The sequence below is a fragment of the Lycorma delicatula genome, chromosome 1 (assembly GCF_047948215.1).
Source record: "Lycorma delicatula isolate Av1 chromosome 1, ASM4794821v1, whole genome shotgun sequence".
Lineage (NCBI taxonomy): Eukaryota > Metazoa > Arthropoda > Insecta > Hemiptera > Fulgoridae > Lycorma > Lycorma delicatula.
Genome location: NC_134455.1, coordinates 278,604,811 through 278,629,102, shown reverse-complemented (window position 1 = coordinate 278,629,102; position 24,292 = coordinate 278,604,811). Strand labels below are relative to the sequence as shown.

At 31.9% G+C, this 24,292-nt stretch overlaps 1 protein-coding gene across 3 annotated transcripts in view; it reads left to right on the top strand.

The window, feature by feature from the left end:
* Nucleotides 1-24,292, top strand: part of LOC142332122 (fatty-acid amide hydrolase 2) — a 138,071-nt gene that overhangs the window by 26,410 nt on the left and 87,369 nt on the right. The window contains exon 1 of one of the 3 annotated variants that reach the window (XM_075378380.1): nucleotides 4,863-5,003. The exons of 1 other annotated variant lie outside the window; for it this stretch is intronic. In XM_075378380.1, the coding sequence (XP_075234495.1) occupies nucleotides 4,953-5,003 (51 nt within the window). In that variant the 5' untranslated portion in view covers nucleotides 4,863-4,952. Of the gene's footprint in view, nucleotides 1-4,862; nucleotides 5,004-18,183; nucleotides 18,395-24,292 lie in introns of those variants that run through there. One more of the 3 variants, XM_075378370.1, reaches the window with a different exon arrangement.

The following is a 24,292-nucleotide window of genomic DNA, read 5'->3' as shown; positions in this document are numbered from 1 at the left end:
ATTTTCATCTGGATAGGATATCGAATTCAAATCTGTTACAATCACTCTATACTGGAATCAAACAGTTAAATTTCACATACTAAAATTTAATTTTTTTCCAATCTTTCTAAAATACTTTATTGGAATATAAAAAAATACGAGATTTTTAATCTTTTTGACGCGTCACATGCTTAAAACTCTTGTTAAAACTTTATACTCCCACGTAACTTAAGATTTGATAAATCTTAGCCGAATTTATTTAATTATTGGGAGTAAAATTTTATCGGCTTATCCTTAGCACTTAATTGTGTAATAATAATAATACTATAATAATAATAATTTTCTCTGATAAATAAATTAGATCTGCCAAATTTTCTCTTTATTTTATTGTTTATTGTTCATTTTTAATTTCATTGTTTAGAATTATATAACTTTACACTATTTTTGGAGTAAGAGTTCCTACTGTAAGTAAATTTATGGGGTAAAGTATAGACTGCCTTGAATGCCAATAATCTCTTATCAGAGAGGTATTGTTGAATTATAAGTAAAATAGACTTTTCTGCCATCATGTACACTCTTTGGTGTAGTATATAATTTAATTTAAATAATACGTAGTAAGTAATAAAGACTTAAGACACAGCGTAAGCCTTGTCTTACTACTCTGTATTTTTTATTTACAGTATTACCTCAATAAAATATTTTGCAGTATTTCTAAGTAATTCAATAAGAACGTTAGATAAATGTTGAAAAACGTAGTATAATTGGTGGAAAATTTTTATTGTGCTTCAATTTCATCTACTACTAGGTTACTATCACCAGATTTATCGTATCTACGATATTTGAAAACGCGTTAGAATAAGGTACGGATCATAAATTTAGCAATTTACCACTATTCAACAAAAAATTATCCTCTTTGATAGCTTTTTAATTAAGTGTTTTTACACCCTGATACATTTTGACTGATCGATTAATTCACTACAGAAGCTTAAAAAAGAACTTATTTGTGGGAATGTGAAAATGGAAAGTTGTAGCTTATGAAAAATAAGCCATGCCTGACGGGGATTAAAACTTCCGAATCTCCGGATGAAAGGCCGAGACGCTACCATTCCGCCACAGTGATCGGTATTTCTTTTAAAATATTTTATTTATTTTATTTTCAATGTTATGACAATTCTGTCGTTTGAAATGTTGTATTTCTTATAGCTGTTTGTCGTTACGTGACCCCACATCATTTGTAAAAGACTAAGATGATTACTGGTCAAAGAAATAAAGTTTAATACATCAAATTAAATCAATAACTGTAGAAATAAGTGGTATTTCCAGCCGTATGAAACAGTATATTTCAACTGAACGGTATTGAAAAATATAAAACTAAATTTCTTTAAAAAAATTTCAACGAAGTAAACTAAAATAATATAAGAATTATCAGAATATTACCGTGAACAAATTTAGACAAACTGAAAAATGTTAATCATAAACGCGAACGTTTGCAAAGTTAACGTACAAGAGTTTACAAAAACAGTGTATAAGGATGTTTATTGTTGTTGTTTGTCCAAAATTTTAATTCATATATTCATTAATTAAAAATAATAGAAACATTAATCAGACCGAAGCGATTAGGGTAGAGATTCAAAGTTTACCACTCATCCCTCATTGCTAGTTTATGAAATTACGCGTGTAAATTTGTAAGTAATAAAAAGTAAATGATGAACATTAATTAGTATTATTAGTTAGATAACCAAAAGAAGAAGAAAAGAAGTCAAAATGATGTGAAAAGAAGTGTGTTAAAACATAAAACAATAAAATAAAAATAAATTATCACTCAAAAGACTATACTATAAAAACTATAGAAGCGAAATTAAAGTTACTGTGTTTTTCAGTTGCATGTTCGCTTTATTGTAATGTCACGTTGTCGATTGTTTTTCTATAAAAATCTATACTCACATAAAAAAAAAAACCTTTAAGTTATTAATAAAATCATGAGTTGCAAAAATTAAATATGTTAAGTATATTTCGTTTATCTATAATTTGTATCAAAACAATGCCAATTAACGCTGCAATAAACCTCTGGTAATTTTGTGACCTTCAATTATAAGTTGAAATAATATTTAACCGCGTCCACCCTAACTTTGTGATGTTTTATTGAATTTCTCAATTTTTATTTCAATAATCTGTCTGATTCAACTGATTTTATCGGATTCACGCATACTATAAAGAGAGTTTTACTACTGATACACGAAATAATGATGATTATCAAGTAAACCGAGTTTTTTCTCAGACAAGGCTGTTTAGTTTGAGAAAATTTTCTGTCATTCAAAGAACTAAACTTTTTTATGTTCTAGAAGTCTAGTCACGTCAAATTAAAACTTAAGTTGCCAGAAACGTGTTTGAATTTTTATGGGATTTTAAATTCTGGCTTTATTGTAAATTGCTGTGTGATTCCTGTTCACAGATGGAATTTCTCTATTAATAGTTACTTTCATTGAAATAACTATTAAAAATTTTTGTTTTTTGCTGGACATTGAATAAGTTACTGTTGAAAAAAGTAATGTTAAATTTGATGAGCATTTTCTCTTTATGAGGAATAGAATCTTACGTGTGAAGCGTTTTTTTTTTTTATGATTACCCTTAAACTTTAATTCAACCTGTTTTTTTTTCTCACTAGAATCATTGAAGTTACATTTATTTAAAATTCAACTGTAGATATGGTTTCACAAATTGCACTAGGATTCCGCTAGGATACGGTTATAACTTCAAAGTTCCCCTTGTATGTACATAAGTTTGGTTTTGAATGTGCAATAGGGACCACAGTGGCAATCTTGAATTTTTTTTTATCCTAAATATTTTATCTATATGATTTTATTTAAAATAATAGTAGGAACTATATTATTTCTACTTGTTACGTGTACTGTAAAAAAAAAATTTTAAAGATATTGGTTGACAGTTAAAGAGTGAAATTCTAAATAAACGACTCTGATATTTATAAATTTTAAATAAAATTTAGATAGATTACTCGAACTACGTACTTTAAATCTTTTTTCACTTTCTCGTTTCTTTAAGAAGTATAGTTCATTTAATAAACCATTTGAGTACGAGGTGTAATCATCATATTCAAATTTCAAATATTCGTGAAATCCGGTATTTTTCTCACGATCTTAAAAACAATGTCGGTTTAAATTATATGTTTATTTGATGGTTATATGAATATGTAGGTAGCCATTATTTCAAACGTTACCTAATTTTCTGAAGGAAAAAATCGATGACTGATAATTTTATGAATTCTTTTTGTGAATGTATTGAGTTTTAGAGAGAGTTTGTTTTTCAATCAAGAATCACGCATATATTATTAAAGATAAACATGAGCATTAAAAATGAATTGCTGTACTTTTTAAGGCAATGAATTAATTTGAATTTTTTTAACATTTCTTTCCGAAGTATTATTTTACACACTTATATCTGGTTTTAGTACTAAACTTAATTGTTTTACATAATTTTATTAGCAAAAATTTTATTTATTTTCAAGTTTGTAAAAAAGTGTAGGTAACGAAGTAAGGATGAAATCATAAGCAGACTGGCTGTACCGTTCTGGGAACGGTACAGCCGGGCCCGGTTACCCTCGCCTCTGAAGTTAGAGGCAGGAAAATTAAAATAAGAAGATCCAGAACCGGCGGACCGACCTGCCATGCCGGATCTACTGCCGGCAGGCGGGGAGGCCCGTTAGAGTCGCAAGGACACGCCCCTGGACCGAGTCATGCTTGACTGCAGATCCTGTCCAGGGGTGTGGAGAGAGAAAAAAAAGAAAAAAGGAGGTTTTTTTTTACCAAGAGTATCTTAAACTTTTTAATCAAACAAATAATTTTTCATTTCACGAACTATTTACATAACATGTAAAAGAAGAGGAAATAGTTTAATAAACCCAGATCGTAAACTGCTGTATGACCTATCCAAGATTCTTTTTTTTATCTAACGTCAGCAGCCATTCATTAACCAACGTGAGAACGCTGATTCAACAGAATAATCTTGTAGTGTAAATAAATAACAACTATCCGTACTTCCGTATTAGGCGAGCTATATTACAATTTAGGAATACTGTACTCTAAATTATAGTTTTTTTTAAGTGTAGCAATTTCTGTGTGAATAAATTGACTGATTATGATAGATTTAGGTTAAAAAACTCTTTTTGGTCACCGTATTGGCAACCAAAGTGTTCTGTACAAAATTTATTTTCAAATAAAATAAATCTATTAAAAAAAGTCGAAATCGGGAAAAAACTGAATATAAATCTTCAAAATTCACTTTTGTATCATCAATAAAAGGAACATGCTGCATATTACATACTTTTTTCTTTCGGTTTTTTTCAGTTTATGTATGAACATTCATTGACTATGTACTATGTACGTACGTGTGTGTGCCGGCTATTTTACCTTATATTTTATTGCAATTGAAATGATGACATGAAAATACTCTACTTCACGTTTATTAATATTTTACTACATTATATGTATTATATGTATATGTATACCTTGTTATAAAATGTGTGTGCGTGTGTGTGTGTGTGTGTGTGAGAGAGAGAGAGAGAGCACTCTTTTATTATTTTATTAATATACAAATAAGCAATTACTACCATTTGTTTTTATATATGATAATTTCCTTATTAGACAGATTATGTGTGTGCTGTTGGACGTAAGTTTTCATTGTTATTGTGTCTATTGATTTGTGAAATTCGACTGTTAACAAAATTTCTAAGTTAATAATAGTGAAATAGTATTATAATAGTATACCAAGTATTCTTTGTCATATTGTGGTGGTGGCAGTGCGGTGAGGTGGTGATACATGTTCTGTACATTAAGATAATTCAGTACTCACGTGCCGGGCTTTGAACAGCAGTTCATATCTAGGTTAAATTAAATAATTTCTTCGACACATCCATTGGAAATATTATTTTAAAGTTCTGTTCTATTTCAATATTTGAGATGACGATTTGTCCAGTCCATCAGACATCATTATTGTTAAAGCGTACCTCGGTAAGCATTTATTTGTTTCTTTTTAAGTCCAAGATATGCAATTATTAAATTATTATAAATTATTTACACACCTCAACATTAGTTTTTGTATTACAGTCATAAGTTTTTGGGTTATTTTTATAATTCCGAGTAGGTCTAACTAGTTATGGTTTATTTATAGATTGGAATTTTTATGTTTTTATAACTTAATCTCCATATAACCAAAGAGAAAACGATTTGAATTTGACTTTTATTTTAATTTTAATGTATTATTTTAATTGGTTTCTTCAAATCATCAAAATAGGTACTAGTATTAATATACAATGTTACTGAAAAAAAGATTATAAAAGTAACGATTTATAACAAAAAATTATCTTACAAAAATAGGGTAATAATAAAAAAATAACGGTTAAAATACACGGAAGAAATGAGCTCATTAATTAACGGTATTTTTTTTTAATATTTCCTATTTTTCCATGCAGCAATGTATTTTTAATTGTTCGCAAATAACGAGAGAGTTGTGATACCATACGTAAAGCATCATCCTGAGATCAATTATATTTTTATTATTACAAGAAATAATGTAAATCCTTAGTTAAATTATTAATTCAGATTTTGTTCAAGTGATATGAATTTCTACGTTATCTACGATTTTTCTATAATTTTATAATGATTAGTCATTTTTGGATGTCTGAGATCACGATCTAGATTATCCTACTTAATAATACGACTGGCAAAGTTGCATCGTCACAAAGTTTTTGCCGAAAACAAAATACATTTGTTTTCCAAACAGAATATAAATTCTTCTTTGGTTAAAAGAAATTAACACAGTAAATAAAGAAATAAACTTTAATTAAATTAATACCGTCATTGTAATAAAATCTCCTTTTATTTTTAATTGAAATAAATAAATATTCTATTTGCTAAAAACAAATACAAATCACTTTTATAATAAAATATACGCATATTTTAAATGATCTTTTAATATTAGATAACAATTGATATAGTTGTTTTAATTTGAATTAAAATTATCATTTTCAACTAACTTGCTCTCGACGAAGAAAATCAAAGAAGACTATTTTCCATAAATATGGAATTTTATTGTCTATTTTAACAGAGTCCAAATGAGAGTCTGTAGCTATTTCAGTATGTCTCCAGACTTTACCAATTACTTTAGACCCGGATTTATTATTTTGTAAAGTAATATGTTTAAAATAGTAGGTAACAATGAAAAGTAATTTGAATGAAAAAGGCTTTTGTTTTTAATTAATTTGTAAAATCTATCTGTAGGTACCAAATATTGCGAAAAAATGATACTATACCAAACATCAAAAATGTAATTATATCATAGCAGATGTAATACGAATGAAAAAAGTTAATTTGGAAAATTATCCCTATAAAGAAAATTTCATTTTTAAAAAAGGTAAATAAATAATTATTTTTAAATAATTAAAAAAAAAACGTTTTCCACGTGATTAAAGAAGTAAAAAAAATTATTACATAATTATACTAACTCGGTTATCTGGCGTTGTCCGGCTTTGCATAGAGTACAAGAGGCTTCATTTAAGAATTTTTATTTATTATGTACATATGAGAGAAGGATGGGGAGGGATTAGTAGGATTAGTAGGGATTTGTCGGATGGCATTCCGACAACAGTTTTATTTATCTCAATGCTTTTACTGCTAAGCTTGACGGTACACTAAGTTTTTCGTTTGTCTGTCCGGAATACAGACAAATAAATTATTTGGGATGGCACTCTTGAGCAAGCTCCTCTTAAAGTTCCAATGCAAAATTTCCAAAATTATTAATTTTTTAATGCCTTTTTTCCAGCATAATCATTTTCCCAATATTATTATTTTTCCACTTCTGCAAAAAAAAAAAAAAAAATTTCGATTAAATCCTACTAATCAAAAATCATCGATGTTCATAGTAACGACTATATTTTATTGCTAAATTTTTGTAAATTTAATCGTATAATTTGAGTCTGGTTAGAGGCTATACTAAGCGAGTAAAACGAGTAAAGGAGAAGTTTTTCAAAATGAAATGTTTATAACAATTTTCTTCTTGTTTGGAAATTTCAGGGTGCAAAATTCATCACGACTGGAATAAAAATGTAGATCTCTATAAAGTACAAACAAACAAATATAAAATTTGTTTATATATAGAAGATAAACAGATATCATTAAAATTACATCAGAATCATAGGAATCGTTTTTTGAGAATTTCAGTTTTAAAATATCTTAATTTAGTGGTTGTACCTACTATTTAAAATTAATAGCTTTTGTGAATGTTTACTAGTTATGAAATTTTAATTACAGGAGTTAGTACCACAAGATAAATTAGTACGATAATGGTTCTTTTAAAATTCCAAAAACATTCCTCAAAAGTATTATTTGATATATACTTTAGGAAAAAAAACGTAATTTTCTTCCTGATTAAGTGATACTACACTTCACAGATGTAAACAGGTCTTTTCCTACTATAACCAACATTCTTGAGACCTCCAGCAGATTTTTTTTTAAGTTCTAAGGTAACCCATCAATACTAAACTTAACACATTTTTCCTCAAGTAAGTTTAATATCTCGTTCTGGCTAATCAATATTATTTATATTTGTGTAAAAAGACAATATAAATTAGTTGAATCATAACTGTATCATTATTTTCCCTATCAGTAATTAGTACCTCTTTCTTCAGAGGGGGTCTTTGATCTGGATTTCTTAGGAGGGAGTAACATAATCATTAAAACATTCGTAACCATGTGGTTTAAAGACACATTTTCAGAGGACCAATCCGCACACGCCGCCTAGAATACCCAACTAGTATCTAACAACAAACTGCTTCTATAATTTAACACTTCATATTATTAAAGATAAATTAATAATAGGCAGAATAACTTTAAAATACTAAAAATTAATTTTGTTTTACTTTTATGGAACTCACATAAATCTTATTTTAATTAATATACAATTTTAATAACACGATAGAATTTCTTCTGAATCTAATAATTGTAAATTTTTCTTTTAGAACCATTTTTTACATTATAGTCAACATATATTAAAATAATAGATCTAATACTAGTTTATGCATAAACAAACACAAAAAAACTTCTAAGCGTACAATATTTTACAACAGCTACCCAATTACAATGAAGTAGGTAGAAAAACCTTATTTAAAATTTTACTGAATAAGTACCAAAAATCTTGAAAAAACGGAGAAAAAATTTATAAAGCTTTGTGCAGTGTAAAATCTTAATTTTCAATATACTCAGTCTACTAAGAACAAAGAATAATGCGGAACCAACATTTTTGAAAATTCGTATGCATATATTAATAAATATATTGTTATAACTATTGTTCTGTACACAGTGCATCAGTGATTAGATTAGTGAACTGATGTTCGCTACAGAAGCCAATATGTCATCATTACTCAAGGCCTACCACGTATTTAATCGAGTTCATCTGCGAAAAAATTGCTAGAACTTTAAAAAAACTTTATTTGATTCTATTTTTTTATGGTTGCAACAGCTAAGCCATATAAATGCGAGATATTAATGGGGACCATCGGGTCAGACAAATTGTATCAGATTTAAATCTGTATTCACAATATATAATAAGTTAGAAAGCTATGCTTAGAAAAAAAATGTTTATCACTAATCAATCTTTATCAATTTTTATTAATCTATTAATTTGAATTTTATTTTTAAAAAAACAATGCGTTTTATGTCAGTCATTCTATGTATTGTTTAAGATCTCGTTTTCAGTACAAATTTCCACTTTTTTCTCACCATAAAAAATTTGACTGATTTTTTTCTTAAAACGCAGCCGCTACAAAAATGTTACTAAGAAGAAAGTTAATTCTGATAATCAAGAATACTCTACAGTCTGCTTTAACTTTGTACGTGCAGTATTGCTGGGTTAACTATTTTTCGATTGAAAGAAGAGGATTGAACTCACTAACACATGGTTGCGTTTCTTTTCCGCTCCGTCTTTGCGTTCTTTTTTTCAAAGTTTCTTAGTTTTCTTGTTCGGTTTATTTGTTTGTGTTGTTGGTTCATTAGTTTTTTTATTACTTCGTTGTGTTCTTTTGAAGTTTTTAATTGTTTTTTGGGTTTTTTAAAATTATTTTTCTGAAATCTTGGTGGTAACCTAGATTTACCCTGGACCCTACCTGGACCCTAGCAACCGTTTCTGTTTACGTACATAAACAAGTTTATTTACAAGCCGTTCGATGTTTATTTTTTCGTAATTTTCTTGTTAAGTGTGGTTTATTTTCTTCTTTTAAATCATATTTATTGGAGATGTCTGGTTCTGGAATTAAGCAGGAACCATTGCCGAATTCCCGTGATGACTCTACCTTACAACTGGGAAAAGCGGTGAGAAAGGCTTCCCGCGATAGTTTACGGGACTCGAGGCGTGGAGTGGTGGTTACTGAATGTTCCTCGTCCGTTTCTTCAGGGGAGAGCGGAGGACAGCAAGTATATGAGCAGAATTTTCCGCTCTTGACCAGGGGAAGATCTGCGTTGCAGGAGACTGAATTACCCGTGTCTGTGACTGAGTCTATGTCTGTTTCTACTACCGGAAACATAAGGGCTGGCAACGAACGGCGCTCGAAACAAGGAGAAAGAGCGTATGCTCAATCACGTGTTGAGGAAAGCCTACCATGGGTTCTTCCGGAGTCTATTTACTCATCGTACGGCGATCTTTCTGGCGCACCTCTGGGTTCTAGTGAAGTGGATATGGGGGCGGACTTGGAGGGAGAGTTGAAATTCTGTAATAAACGACCGAAGTCTCAATCCACGTCGTTGTCTGCCCAAAAAGAAGGCTCCGGATAGATGATGGTACCAGTGAAGCATTGAACGGAGAGTCAGAAACCTCGTTGGCTGTGCCGGAGGAGATGGACCTCCAACTGTCACTTGAAGAGAGACCCCAGATTGCACCGGGTTCTGGTGTTATAACGGCTCTTCGGGAATTCTTTGGGGCGGTAGAAAAGGTGTGTGGTTTGGTACAAGAACTCCCAATCACGAGACAGAACATCAAGAGTGCTTTAGAGCAAATGTTGGAGGTGGAGAGAAGGCTGTCGGTTGTGGCATGGACGCCCCTGTTGGAGGCTCCGGCAGTGGAGGTGGGTGCTTCTGCCTTTCAGCGATTTGATTTTGGGACACAAAAAGAGGCCACGAATTAAATGACATTTTGTCTCGATCGCTTTCTGACGAGGAATTGGTGGAGGCGGTGAGCAAACCCTGGCCGAATAGCGTGATGGCTCATGTGACCCGTATGGCTGAGAAGTCGTCTACTACGATGGATACGTGTCGTTTCTTAGAACTATCGAAGTCTATGCCTGACGAAGGTCATGGGATACGTTCTGGAGCAGCCGCTGGGGGCATCATGGAAAGCGGTTCCCGATTTCTAGGCCAGGAGACGACTAAGCAATCTTCACGGAATTTCATCATCTTTTTTGATGCCGGGCTGAAGAGAGAGTGACTCTCATGACGATCCTGAGCGCCTTGCGGAACATTGGTCGTGAAGCGGTCGACCCCATTTCCTTTATTCCACTTGATCAGCTTGAAAAATGTGTTGAGCGGCTGGTCCTGTATTTTTTCACAAAGAGGGCTCTGGAATCAAAGTGGTAGATAGACAGACTTCTACTGGGAGAGGTGATGTGCAATTCTGTTCTCCTTAAGTGCGTCCAGAGTTACTGTGTGTTGGTCTATTGCCAGTAATTTTTTGGCTGCTAGTCGTGTGTGAATATTTCAGCAGTATCAAGGCTTCACTGATTATCAGACTGTTGGCACAGTTAGCACTTACCTATTTTTAACTTGTCATTTCTTACTTCTGCGAAGGTAAAAGGGTTGCATTTATACGACGCATACCCGCCTCATTGCGGCTGAAAGATGGCAACGTCTCCTGGTCGTAAGACCCTATAACAAGCCAGGGATTTTCCCTAGTCGTGCTTACGCTCTCTTCAGAGCGGGGGCCGTTATCTGTGGTTTTGTGCCGTACGTTCACGTATTGCACCCAATCATTCCAGTAAAGTTAAGAGGTACAAAGAGTGACAGGGGAATACAGCTGCCCGTGCTTGCTGCGGGCAGTCGCCACATTAGTGGGCTTGCCAAGATTTTTCGGTTAGGAGGAAGACGCGACGATCTGTTAGTTCTGCTAGGTGTCAAGGAATCTTCGGCCATAACCGAGTTCCAAGAGCTTAGGAAGTCCAGGCGGAAAAGGAAGCCTGAGCCCGTGCCATAAACGAGCTCCTCAGAGGATGAGGTAAGCGAGATGGATACGGGTGCATCCACCCAGGTGAAACCCACCCCGGCAGTAGAGGCTTTCAAGAAGGCGATGGGCAGAACTGATAGTTCTGCCCCCCTGGCTAAAGAAGCGCTTCCTGGCGGCGTTAGTGTAGGGACGAGGAAGACAAATCTTCCCCATCTAGCCAACATAAAAGAGGCTTTTACGGCGGTTTGTGAGGGTTTCGAAGCTTTATCCTCCAAGCCCAAGAAGGTGAAAGCAGCTGCAAATGTGGTCCAAGCCCAGGCGCTATGCTGACGTGCTTAAGACCAAGCGCGAGGCCAGCAAGGCGGCTAATATGCCGGAGGTCCTATTCGTCAAGAAGGTAGAGAGCTCGAAGCCAAAAACTGAAGCGTGATTTCCGGGCAGCCCTTCGTGGTGACTGGAATCAGCTAAAGATCGGGGATGTAAAGGAGACCAGCAAAGGGCTGGTAGTCGTTGCAGAATGTAAGGAGACAGTCCAAATCATCAAGGAGCCTCCGGCAGGCCAGAAGCTTGAGATGAAGGTAGACCCCAAGCGTTTGAGTATGCCCCGTGTCATAGTGTATGACATAGAACGGAGCCTCTCCGATGACGAGTTTCTGTCTTTCATCCGAGAGCAGAACACTGACTAGGACGAGGCTACGTTTAAGGATCAGTGTAGGCTCAACTATAAGACTGGTCTCCATCAGAAGTTCGTGTCAGAGGAACGAATCTTCATTGACTTCGCATCCTGTCGAGTCAAGGAATACCTTAATCTGCAGCGATGCTTTAAGTGTAGTTGGTTTGGCCACAGGGCCAAGTTCTGTAAGTATACGTTGGTCTGCGCGCATTGTAGCGAGGAGGGCCTCGCTACAGAAAGAGGCTCCGTCTTGCGTTAACTGCAAAAGATTGTGGTCATAGATTAAGTTATAGGCACTCAGTAAATAGTAAGGAGTGTGGTTGCTACTTGAGAGCGGTTGAGATGCACTTCCACTCTATAGATGGTTAGGTTCGGTCACTGAATGCTCAGGGAGCCTATGCGGTCCAAGTTGAGTAAAGTGAGGTTGTTGAGAAACGGAGACACGATGTTCGTCTTCTACAGCACACGTATGTGGTTAAGGATGATCTGTCGGGTTTTTCAAGCTAGAATAAGTTTTTCATTGGTGATAGATTCGCCGTACTGTGCAGGAAGTCGATTGATAGTATCTTCATAAGGCAAGCTTCTGACACGCATCACGTTGTTGTTAAGCTTGCCGTGAATGGTTTGGACCTTGTTGTTAGTTCGTACTTTCAGTACAGGGATCCCACTGAACAGCACTTGGAAAGACGGGATAGAATTTTTAGGTTGGTAGCCGGTCGTCCTATTCTTATAGGAGTTGATGCGAACGCCAAATCGCTTCTTTGGCACAGTGGGATCACGGATGATGGCGGCGAATTAATCGAAGGAGAGTTGACGGACATTTCGTTAATTTATGGTAAAGTAAATAAAAATGGATCGGCAGCTGTGCGTGAATATTGGAGAAATCCCTCTTTCATAAGTAATATTCTAATTGCTGTTGAAACCTATTTTACAAGAAATGGCGATGTAAATTATCGAAAGCTCTTACTTGGGCAAGAGAAAATCCTCATGAGAGTGCTACAAGTCATTTCCATGTACTTTTTCGTTTAACGTGTGGTGTGGTGTTTTTGGTGATAATCTCATAGGCCCTCTTTTCTTACCGCCAAGGCGCAATGGAGAGCGTAACTTACATTTTTTGTAAACAAATCTGATAGAACTCTTTGGAAGATATGCCCCTTCAGAGGGAGTGAAACTATTATCACCTGCTCACTACTGTCGTGACTTGTGAATCATTTAAATAACACATTTATTAAACAATGCATTGATCGAAACGGACCATAAACTGGCCACCTCGATCTTTCGATCTGTCGCCAGCGGACTTTTTCCTTAAGTGTTGGATGAAGCCGTTAGTCTATTGCGCTGGTATTGGCACACAAGAAGAATTGAGACATCGTATAATAGAAACTGGAGCTGCTATTAGGAATAATATTGATGCTATTAGACGTGCCCGGCTAGCAAGGATTCGCCGAGCTGAACTATGCATTGAACAGGATGGCGGCCACATTCAGTAACTGCTGTCAAGAAATGTTTGCAGCTTTATCAAGTAAACCATTTTGATATTTAATAATTTAAAAAAAAAGTTTGTGCTTTTATTTTTCTTAAATCTATTTTTTTGTAATTCTTCATTTTTCTGTTATTAATAAGTTTTCTATTTGTTTTCATTTACATATGTTGTTCAAACATTTATGAACATTTTTTATGTTTATCGATTTTTTTAAATCACTTTTCCGATCCGGTTTGTGTTTTGTTTCTAATTAAAGTTGAACATCTCAGATTTGTGTTTAATTATAATAGACGTTATATACATCAATTTTCTCAGGATTAAATTATCTACATAGTAAACTAGAAATTTTTGTTTGTTTATCGGTGAATTAATTATTTTATTGCCAACCTAAAAAATTGTATTTTTCGTCAAAAAGTTTTTCAACGAGTGGAAAAGTTCCACTCGTTGAGAAAGCTTTAAATGAATGGTCTTCTACCATTACTAATCGAGGAGTAAGTATCAGTGGTTCTGTGCTAAAACAAAAAGCAGAACAGCTTGCAAAGTAATTGGAACACTCTGATTTTAAAGTAACAGACGGTTGGTTGTCGCGTTGGAAATGGAGACTTGAAATAAAATTTAAAAAAGCTCACGGTGAAAAGGCAAGCGCCGATACTGACAGTGTCGAATCATGGAAGAGTTCTAAACTTCCTGGTGAACTGGTAAACTTCCGGGTGAAGAAATATTCACCCGATGACATCTATAACGCAGACGAAACGGGCCTGCTTATCGCGCTACGCTGGATGGCTCAAAAACCAATGGATCGAATAACTGTGCTTTGTTGCACGAATATGTCTGACAGTGACACGTTAAAACATCTTGTTATTGGTAAAGCAGGTAAACCACGATTTTTTAAGTGGTTTAGGATGGAGAGTTTAATTGTACACTACAACTTTAATAAAAAAGCCTGGATGACAAGTCTAATATTTCTTGACTGGCTGAATGCTTGGAACAACGAGTTACAGAAAAAATCAAGAAAGATTTGCTTGCTTATTGATAACTGTGCTGCTCATCCTAATGTAGATTTACGAAAAATTCAAATTGAGTTTCTGCCACCAAACACATCAAGTTTAATCCAACCGCTTAACATAGGAATAATAAAAAAATTAAAATGTATTTACCGAAGTAAACTAATAAGTTACATTTTACAAGAAATTAAAGGAAATACGTTGACTTCCTCGGCTACGGCTAAAGTGCGCGTGTAAATTTGATGCAGGCAAATCAGTTCGTAGCCGATAGTTGAGGTAAAGTGAAAATTAACACTATCAGAAATTACTTTGCCAAAAGTGGTTTAAAAGTCAATGTCGACGATGTACTGATACAATCGATGCTGATGACAATCATTACGTTTTTTGTAGCACCAGGTTCAAAATTTTGAAGAGTTTTCAAATATAGACAAAGGAATACAATATTATGATGAGAGTGAAACCGGAAGTAATTAAACACATTACTGGTTCTCAACAACTGGACGAGATTGAAGAAGATGAAGATAAACCGATGTCAAATGCGTATCTACACGATGCAAAAAAGTTAACTGACAGACTTCAGCAATATTTTATACAAGAAGGCAGTGAAGGAAGCCCGCTAGAACTTCGAGTCTGTGCGAAATTAGTAGAACGCCAAGTATTAAACGGTAGACGACAAAGCAAAATATAAAACTTTTTCAAAAACTTTTAACAAGTAAGACACATTAATATATTTTTTTTTATTTTACTGATCATAAATAGCAGTCATTGTTATATTTTGTAACTCTACTTTTTTATCAATCGTTTTGTTTTATTTGTTTTATTTATATTATTTTTTTTATTTATGTAAGATTACAAAAACTATTCAGTAATGCATTGTACCAGAACAGTAGTTCTTTTTAATTGTAATAGGTCTGTTTTTAGATGTAGCTATGTAGTGCAAAAGGATAGTAACATTGTTCATTGTAGTTACATTGTTCACGTAATTTTAACATTAGAAATAATATACAGAATAGTAAATCGCTAATTCGACTTTAATAATTAGAATACACCCGTATTCCGTATTTTTGCATAGCTCCTCATTTCTCGTAATATCGCTTAATAGAGCCAGCCGTTTAATAGGGCCATTTAGTCCCCGTCCCGAAGTGTCCGATTATCCGGAATCTACTGTGTGTATTTATATATATATAAACTAGCAGACCCGGCAATGCTTCGCTATTGCTAGATTTAAATATATATGTATATATATATATATATATATATATATATATATGAAATGAACACAATTAAAAGTTTGATAAAACATTTACAAAATTAATATTAAGGAACTTCACAAAATGTAACCTTTCCCTTTGACCCTTTTCCTTTTCCCCATCTTCATTTTTCCTATTTTCATTTTTACCACATTCCCTATCCCTTTACACTATTTATATTTTCCCCTTTTCCACCCCCTTTCCCTTTCCTTCCCCCATTTCTCTTTCCCTTATTGCCTTTTTCCCTTTACATTTCCTTTTTCCGTTTTTCCTTTTCCCCTTTTTTCCAATTTTCCCTTTCTTCTCTTTTACCTTTTTCGATTTTTCCCTTTTCAGACTTTTCTTTTTCTACATTTTCCCCTCGCGTAAATCGGTTCAGTAGTTTTTTGGTCTAAAGTGGACACACGTATCGGAAACGCTGAAATTGAGTCGTAAAATATTTAGTATAACGTGTGTTGCTTTTACGTCCAATAGACAGCGCTGCTTTTCAAAAAAAGCATATTTTTAGTAGGTACATAAAAACATACGCGTATTCGTATGCAACGTTGTGTCAAAATTTCAAAGCAATCGGTGAAGAACTTTCGGAGATTTAAGATTTTGAACAAACGAACGTTTTACATATATATATATATATATATATATATATATATATATTATATAATGTAACATTTAAAATAATATGAACAGTGTTGTAAACCTTACATTTCTTTATATTATAGAAAAAAATGTTTGTCTCTGGACTAATGGAGTAAAAAGAAAAAAAAGCACAGCAAAGGTGAAGTTCTAGGCAAAATGTTAATGAGCTGCAGTAAAAGTAATTACTGCTTGCGATATAACTAATTATATCCATCAAATACACTCACTTAATAGAACACATTGTCAATTATGAAACATTGAGTATGATTAATGAAAATATTACCGTACAAATGAGCCTTTACCCAAGCATGCTCCAGTATACGAGCAGGTATTAAGTATACATATTTACTATTAAGTAAGCTAATATCAACTGAGTAGACAATATAATTACATATAACAAGTATATGTGTTCACACACACACACACATATATATATATTTATATATATTTTGAAAAACAAGGTTACGTTCTAAAACAGCTTACAAAAATGTTATTTAAAATCTAAAGCTAGTTGACCATTTTGATTGTAGAACACTATAATATTATTATTGTAGTAGAAAACCTACGCGTAAACGTTTTTTCCAGTTTTTTCGCTTTTAAATTCAACAAATTTTGTTGGAAAATTAATATTATAATATTAAGTAAATTTATTTGAATAATAAAAATAAATTATAAATATAACCTTTAATTTTGTTTCTATCTATTTATTCTTATTCTTTTAACATTGCTCAAAATAATGTCTTATCAATGGAGGGTTGATAATTAATTTTTTTTATTAAATCTTTCAGTTTATATTTTATTAGCTTGAAAAATAATGTAAATAGGTATGTTAGTGTTAATGTGATACACATCTAGGTAAGACAACCGAAGAGGGCATCTAGCTTTAAACTCATTGTAAAACAAATGAAATATATCATAAAGAAAAATCCGTGTATCAATTCTTTACGGATTTGGAAATCGTATACCAGTAAGTATATAAACGTTACATTATCTCTGACCTAACGTTGGTGATTTCACTTAATATTTTAACAAGTATGGGAAGCTGAAGACAAGGCGATGCATTGTAACGCGAATCGCATTGTTATATTGTGTAGGAGTTCTTGTCTTTTCAACCGTTACGGTTATTTACAATAGATTATTTTGGCGTCAGATACTGGTTTCTCAGATTAGTCGACTGTAAAGTTTTTCTTAAGTAATTTCAGTCCAATGCAGTCGACTTATCTACAAAGCATTAATCCTGATTTTCTTTAATTTATAATTTTACCGTCTTTAAATCAAAGTATGATGTTTTAATACATGAAGATGTTCGATGTAGTGAATTAATATAATAGATGTAGTCAATTAATATAATATTATAATTAATATAATAGATTTATTTTGTATCACAGATCTGTAAAACGAATTCTAAACCTATGCCATTAAGCTACCCGTAAGGAAAGTAGGGAAGGGACTTCAGTAAATTAATCATTAATTAATTTTTACGGTATTAATTTTTTTCTTATATTATTTTTTAGTATCAGGATTATAATCATGAAAATATTAAACCGGGTGTGAAAAATAATAAGCATAAGCTTTCCTTGTAGATATTAAATTTATAGTAATTATAAACTATAATAGTAAATATAAACAAGCTAATGGATTAGCTATTTTGGTTAAAGAAATTTTTTTCCCTACAAAGGTTTTGTACTAATCCGAATAATTTTCATTTACATACGGTGTGGTGTGTCAATCAGATTCACTGAGACCATTGCTATAACCAATAATATACCACTTGTCCCACGATTTCGATTAGGTACGTGCATTACGTATCTGGGTACGTAGTGTCGTTAAGTAATGATTAGTTACACGAAAGTTGTTAGCTAACAGTCGGTTACTTACTTTACATGGTAACTAAACACTAAGTCATGCACGGTAAGGTTAAGGCTGGAACCAGTTACACGAGTATTATCTAAAATTCCAGTTATGACGAGTTGTGACGCCTTTTTACAATGCTATAGTTATTAATGAATGGTGTTCATAGAAAACATTGCAGTGCGTACATCAGGAATAGAAGATGTTAGTTTCAAATCTTAATAAGATGGGTGTTAGTTCTCAAGCTATTAGAATGAAAGTACACCTTTGTAAGCTCGCTGTAGAATACTATTTGTTGCCGGTAAGTGTTCAAAATATAAATCAGTTAGGTATAAGTAAAAACCGTTTTAATAAGTAAACGTTTTATAAGTAAAACGTGAAGAAACCGTGTTTCTAATAGACTGCGCTATTCAGACGTGTATTCAAGAGTTACTATGCAGTAAAATGTTAAATATCAAGTTATTTAAGTAAACGATCCTAACAGGAAGAAACAGATAGCATTTCAACCTATCCTCATTTAAAGGAAAGATAATATTTAATTAATGGCCTTACTAAAGGCCGTAGTGATATTTACTAAATATAATCTGTTCATCTCGGAATATAATGCCAGTTAATGGCGTTTTCGTAATTCATAACATAAAGATGTCATTTCAGAAATAATTTGAAGCGATGTTATTGATTTCGTACATATTTTGGTACTATTATTTTAAAAATCAACAAGATATAAGTTATTTTTGTAATTTAGCAAAAAACATCACTTTTACAACAGAGTAATTATGAATTTTATTAAATAAAGAAAGAAGTAAGAAGTATTCTTTATCTCATACGTGAAGAAAAAAGAGTCGATTTTTCTATTTCATTTAAGTAGATGATAATTCATTTTAAATTCTAATAGACCAACAAAAATATTTCTAAATTATTTTGCAGTAAAAATTATATTTTAAATATGTTGTAGTTTTAATTATGTGGTGTGATTTTATCAAGGATTTGTGAACCATATCTCGCTGAATTATTTATTTTGTTTGAGATCATCATTTTTAATTTTAATGTTGTGTTCCAAATTACTGTAATATATTACTGATGATTTACATAAGGAAGATAAAAATATTTTTTATAACAAGTTTTATTAAAAGATGTAAAACTTCACACACAATTGAAAATACAGTATTTCGATAGTTACGCTTCACATTTAGTATCATACCTAATTATTTCTCATTATTATTAATCGAAAGAACTTAAAGATATACGTTTTCTTTAAAATTACGATTTGATTTATATATTATATTGTTACAAATAAATTTAAGCTTACATTATCGGAAAAAAATTCGTTTTGGATAAGCTTTTAGCATCATCACTAATCAGTTTTTATTGAAATGATATTGCCGTCCATATTTAAAATTAAGATGTAAGTACTGATACTATGTTGAAAAGCAATAATCGTAGTAAAGAGATACTAGTTTTACTAAAAATAATTAACTTGGATGGTGTCTTAAAATTATATCATGAATAAAAGAAAGAGATTTTTTAACGTTAAGGTGTCACTCTTTTGGTTTTCCAGTTTTCTGGAAACCAATCGTTCGTTGACCTGACAATCGTTCGTTGATATTTGTTCAGTCTTTATTATTCCCGTATGAGTGGTGTAGATAAGAAATCAGTTGACAGCTGAGAAAAGTAGGTCATGCTAATTTTATTTATAAAAAAAAATTAATGTCTTTAAATTAGAATAAAAAATTTTTATTAAACCGATATTGGGGTAAGTACAATCTCAATGCAAAGATCATAAAAATCAGAAATTGTTACGTTTACAAAAAAATTTATTTTTAACAAGAACAACCTTTGACTCTGGATTTTTATTTTAGCCATTCTATTAAATGATAATAATTAATTAAAACTTTAAATTTATCACCGAGAATGAAATTAAAAAGCACAACGAAACAAAAAAAAATTACTATATTGTATAGAGTCCTTCACATTGTTCAATAAAAAATTATTTACAATGATTATAATTACTGATTAACATATTTCCATTTAGTTTATAATGTTCAAACCTTTTGTTAAACAATAATTTTTTGTATCAAAATTTAACGTTTACATATATATTTTTTAGAAAAATAACAGTCGTTCATGAATTCACCGTACGTTGGCTCTTCTCCGAGTTTTTATATTTATTTTTCGTTCTCAACTACATTCTAACAAAATATTAAGTTATGTAAATTCTTCCATAAGATCTTACACAGGAAATGTTGATATTTATTTATTTCATGAGATTTTTTAATATCATAGAAAACTTCTAAATAAATGTTTCTTCTTTTATACTACCAGCTGTTGAAATTAAATTTTAATAATTACAACTAAACACTAATTTAAGATTATTGTTAATTTATGACATTTTGATTCTATCGGAAAAAAGGAAAGTTCTTTAATTTAAAGGTTTCAAGAGGAAAACTTCGCGTCTCCTTTTTTCATCCTTCCTCGCACGAAGTATCAAGAACAAAAAAGAAGAATTGCCTAAGTACGGGAAATTAGTGACACCATCTTTTGTGGTTAGCCTGAAAAAAAAGGCTTTCACATGCTTTCGCGCGCCAAGTAAATGCGCCCTTACGCACCACATTATTATTCTTATTTTACAAAGTAATTACATTTTCTATTATATTAAGGTCACCTTCTTAAAACCTAAAAAACATACTCTTCCAGTGCAAATTGATTAAAAGAAGTGAGTGATTGATGGTCTTTACATTGGTTGCTACAGGAAAAAGGATTTCATCCGAAAGAAAAAAGGAGCTTCATGCAAAGGTCGGAGCTTCATACATGGCATAGTCGTGATACTGAATTTCTAAATTTTATAAAGAGAGTAAAAAGTGTTTAAATTAAATTAAAATTATGTGAGATAGTTTCATTATTCGTTCATTGAAAAAGTTGCCTGAGAGATGGTTAGAAGTGAATTAGTGTAAAAAAAAACCAGAAGATAAGTACCATTTGAAATCAGATGTTATCTCAGGATCTATAATTTACTTCAGAGAGATTTAATTATTATCTTTTCAAATATAACGTTTATTTTGAGCTTACACAGCGTGTCTTTAAAACGTAAGTCAAAAAGTCTCCAAATGTACATTTACCTTCGCTGGATAGTTTTTCCCTAGTCTTTTTTTTTTTTGTCTTCAGTCATTTGACTAGTTTGATGCAGCTCTCCAAGATTTCTTATCTAGTGCCAGTCGTTTCATTTCAGTATACCCTCTACATCCCACATCCCTAACAATTTGTTTTACATATTCCAAACGTGGCCTGCCTACACAATTTTTTCCCTCTACCTGTCCTTCCAATATTAAAGCGACTATTCCAGGTTGCCTTAGTATGTGGCCTATAAGTCTATCTCTTCTTTTAACTATATTTTTCCAAATGCTTCTTTCTTCATCTATTTGCCGCAATACCTCTTCATTTGTCACTTTATCCACCCATCTGATTTTTAACATTCTCCTATAGCACCAAATTTCAAAAGCTTCTAATCTTTTCTTCTCAGATACTCCGATTGTCCAAGTTTCACTTCCATATAAAGCTACACTCCAAACATATACTTTCAAAAATCTTTTCCTGACATTTAAATTAATTTTTGATGTAAACAAATTATATTTCTTACTGAAGGCTCGTTTAGCTTGTGCTATTCGGCATTTTATATCGCTCCTGCTTCGTCCATCTTTAGTAATTCTACTTCCCAAATAACAAAATTCTTCTACCTTCATAATCTTTTTCCTCCTATTTTCACATTCAGTGGTCCATCTTTGTTATTTCTACTACATTTCATTACTTTGTTTTGTTCTTGTTTATTTTCATGCGATAGTTCATGAACTTCATCTATGCCGTTCATTGTTTCTTCTAAATCCTTTTTACTCTCGGCTAGAATTACTATATCATCAGCAAATCGTAGCATCTTTATCTTTTCACCTTGTACTGTTACTCCGAATCAAAATTGTTCTTTAACATCATTAACTGCTAGTTCCAGATTAAAAGATTAAAAAGTAACGGAGATAGGGAACATCCTTGTCGGACTCCCTTTCTTATTACGGCTTCTTTCTTATGTTCTTCAATTATTGCTGTTGCTGTTTGGTTTCTGTACATGTTAGCAATTGTTCTTCTATCTCTGTATTTGAACCCTAATTTTTTTTAAATGCTGAACATTTTATTCCAGTCTACGTTATCGAACGCCTTTTCTAGGTCTATAAACGCCAAGTATGTTGGTTTGTTTTTCTTTAATCTTCCTTCTACTATTAGAAGACTATCCCTAGTCTTAAATCAGAAATTAAAAAAATAATTGTTGAACTAAAAAAATACTTATGTTGTTGGATTAAATAATATTTTTGCCCATTCACTCAAATACTCACTTAAGATCCTTGAATAAGTTTTTACAAAAATAATTATAAATTAGTTGTTAATTAATTGATCGATTAATTATTATTAATTATCAATTAATAATTAAATAATTATAAATTTGATTACTGTTTTTACACAAAACTGAAATTTTAGAAATAAAATCTCTACATATAAAAGGATAAAATTAATTACATTCCCATTATTGTTTGATTTAAAAGAAATTGAAATATTTTTGAGAGAGCTCTTTATGAAAGATTATACTTTTACTTAGGAGCAGCAATTTTTTGATCAAGGATCAAAATGGATTTTTGAAAAATAGGTGAATACAAGGGAAAATTGAAAAAATCCCCTTTACAGAATTAAAACGTAAGATTTGAAAAATAGAGGATATTAGAGGGGGAGTAGGGGAAAGTTTCAAAATTCTTGAGTAATTTGTGGGTACTTTGTTGAAAGCCTTTGATTAGTATTTTTTGTGATCTATAGAAGGCCTTTACTGCTTAAATATAAGTTGTTGATGGAAATGTTTTATCAATTTGGAGTTAAAGATGGTTCATTGGATTTGCTTAAACATTAGTTTAACATCGTTATCAAAGGCTGGTTGTAACAGGTAACCACAAATATGACAAATCTTATTTGAGAATTGAAAAAGAACAAAGGGACTTAAAACTTAATCGGCGGATTAATTGGTAGGTAGTCTAGTGACGGGCTAGTAGATTCTTAGCTTTACCAGGTTAAAAGATTTTGCATATCTCTCAATCTTTTTTCCCAAATTTTCTCTAAAAATTTGACTTCACATTGAAAAATATGTATGGTTCATGTGACTAGACCACCATACATTTTAGCTTTTATTTACAGAGCTGCTGAACAACAGATACGGTAAATTACAGATCGGATGAGAAGAGCCAACAGCCGGATCAGCTTGTTCACTTGATCTTAACCCAGCTCATGTGGGTTGTGGGTTCAAACGAGTATAGTTTTTTTTTCAAATCTGTTTGTAGTAAGAAAACGCTAGGTTACCTTATACTTTTGCCTGTGATACCATTCGAAATTGACCCGGGATATTTGAAATAAACAGACGTGTTTCATTACTTCAAATGGCGGAGACTTTGATCATGTACAGTAAATAAATCTATGTTTAATGTTAATATTTTAAACCGATATTTAAGTTTAATAACATATTATTATCATCTACAGTATTTATAAAATTATTTAGCGACAATATTTTTATTCATTATTAAAAACATTCAAATTACTTTTTACTTCAGTAACATTCGTTATTTTTCAACTCTCTCTCTTTATTTTCTCTAACCATTACATTTGCATTAGCTTTTAACTACTGTAAATGTAAAATTTGACTATTTTGAGGAATAAAGAAGCTATTTATAGTTAACAAGGAAACAACTAGCACCCAGTTGCGGTCGCGGTTATAAAAACAAATATTTTCATAAATTTCTGCTTAGTAGTGTGTAACGGATTAATCATTAAAAAGTTCAAACCATTTTTTCAACATTAATAACTGGTTTTTATTTTTTATTTTTTTTGTGAATATTTACTCACTTTATCAATCTTGTAAAAATAAATTTTATATGTTGACGAATGTGAATAATAAAGGTATCATTCTGTTCACAGTGAGAAGTTAATTATATTAGCCAACAACAAGATAGAAAATCAAACAGGGGTCGACATATTAACTACTTCAAAAACAATATGATCACTATTATGAGATTTGCAAACGAATCTTTCGTGTTTTTATTTACTTTTCATACAGAATAATAGAATCGCATAAGAAAAAACTAACATGTCTTACATTAGGATCTTCTTCCTAACTACAAAT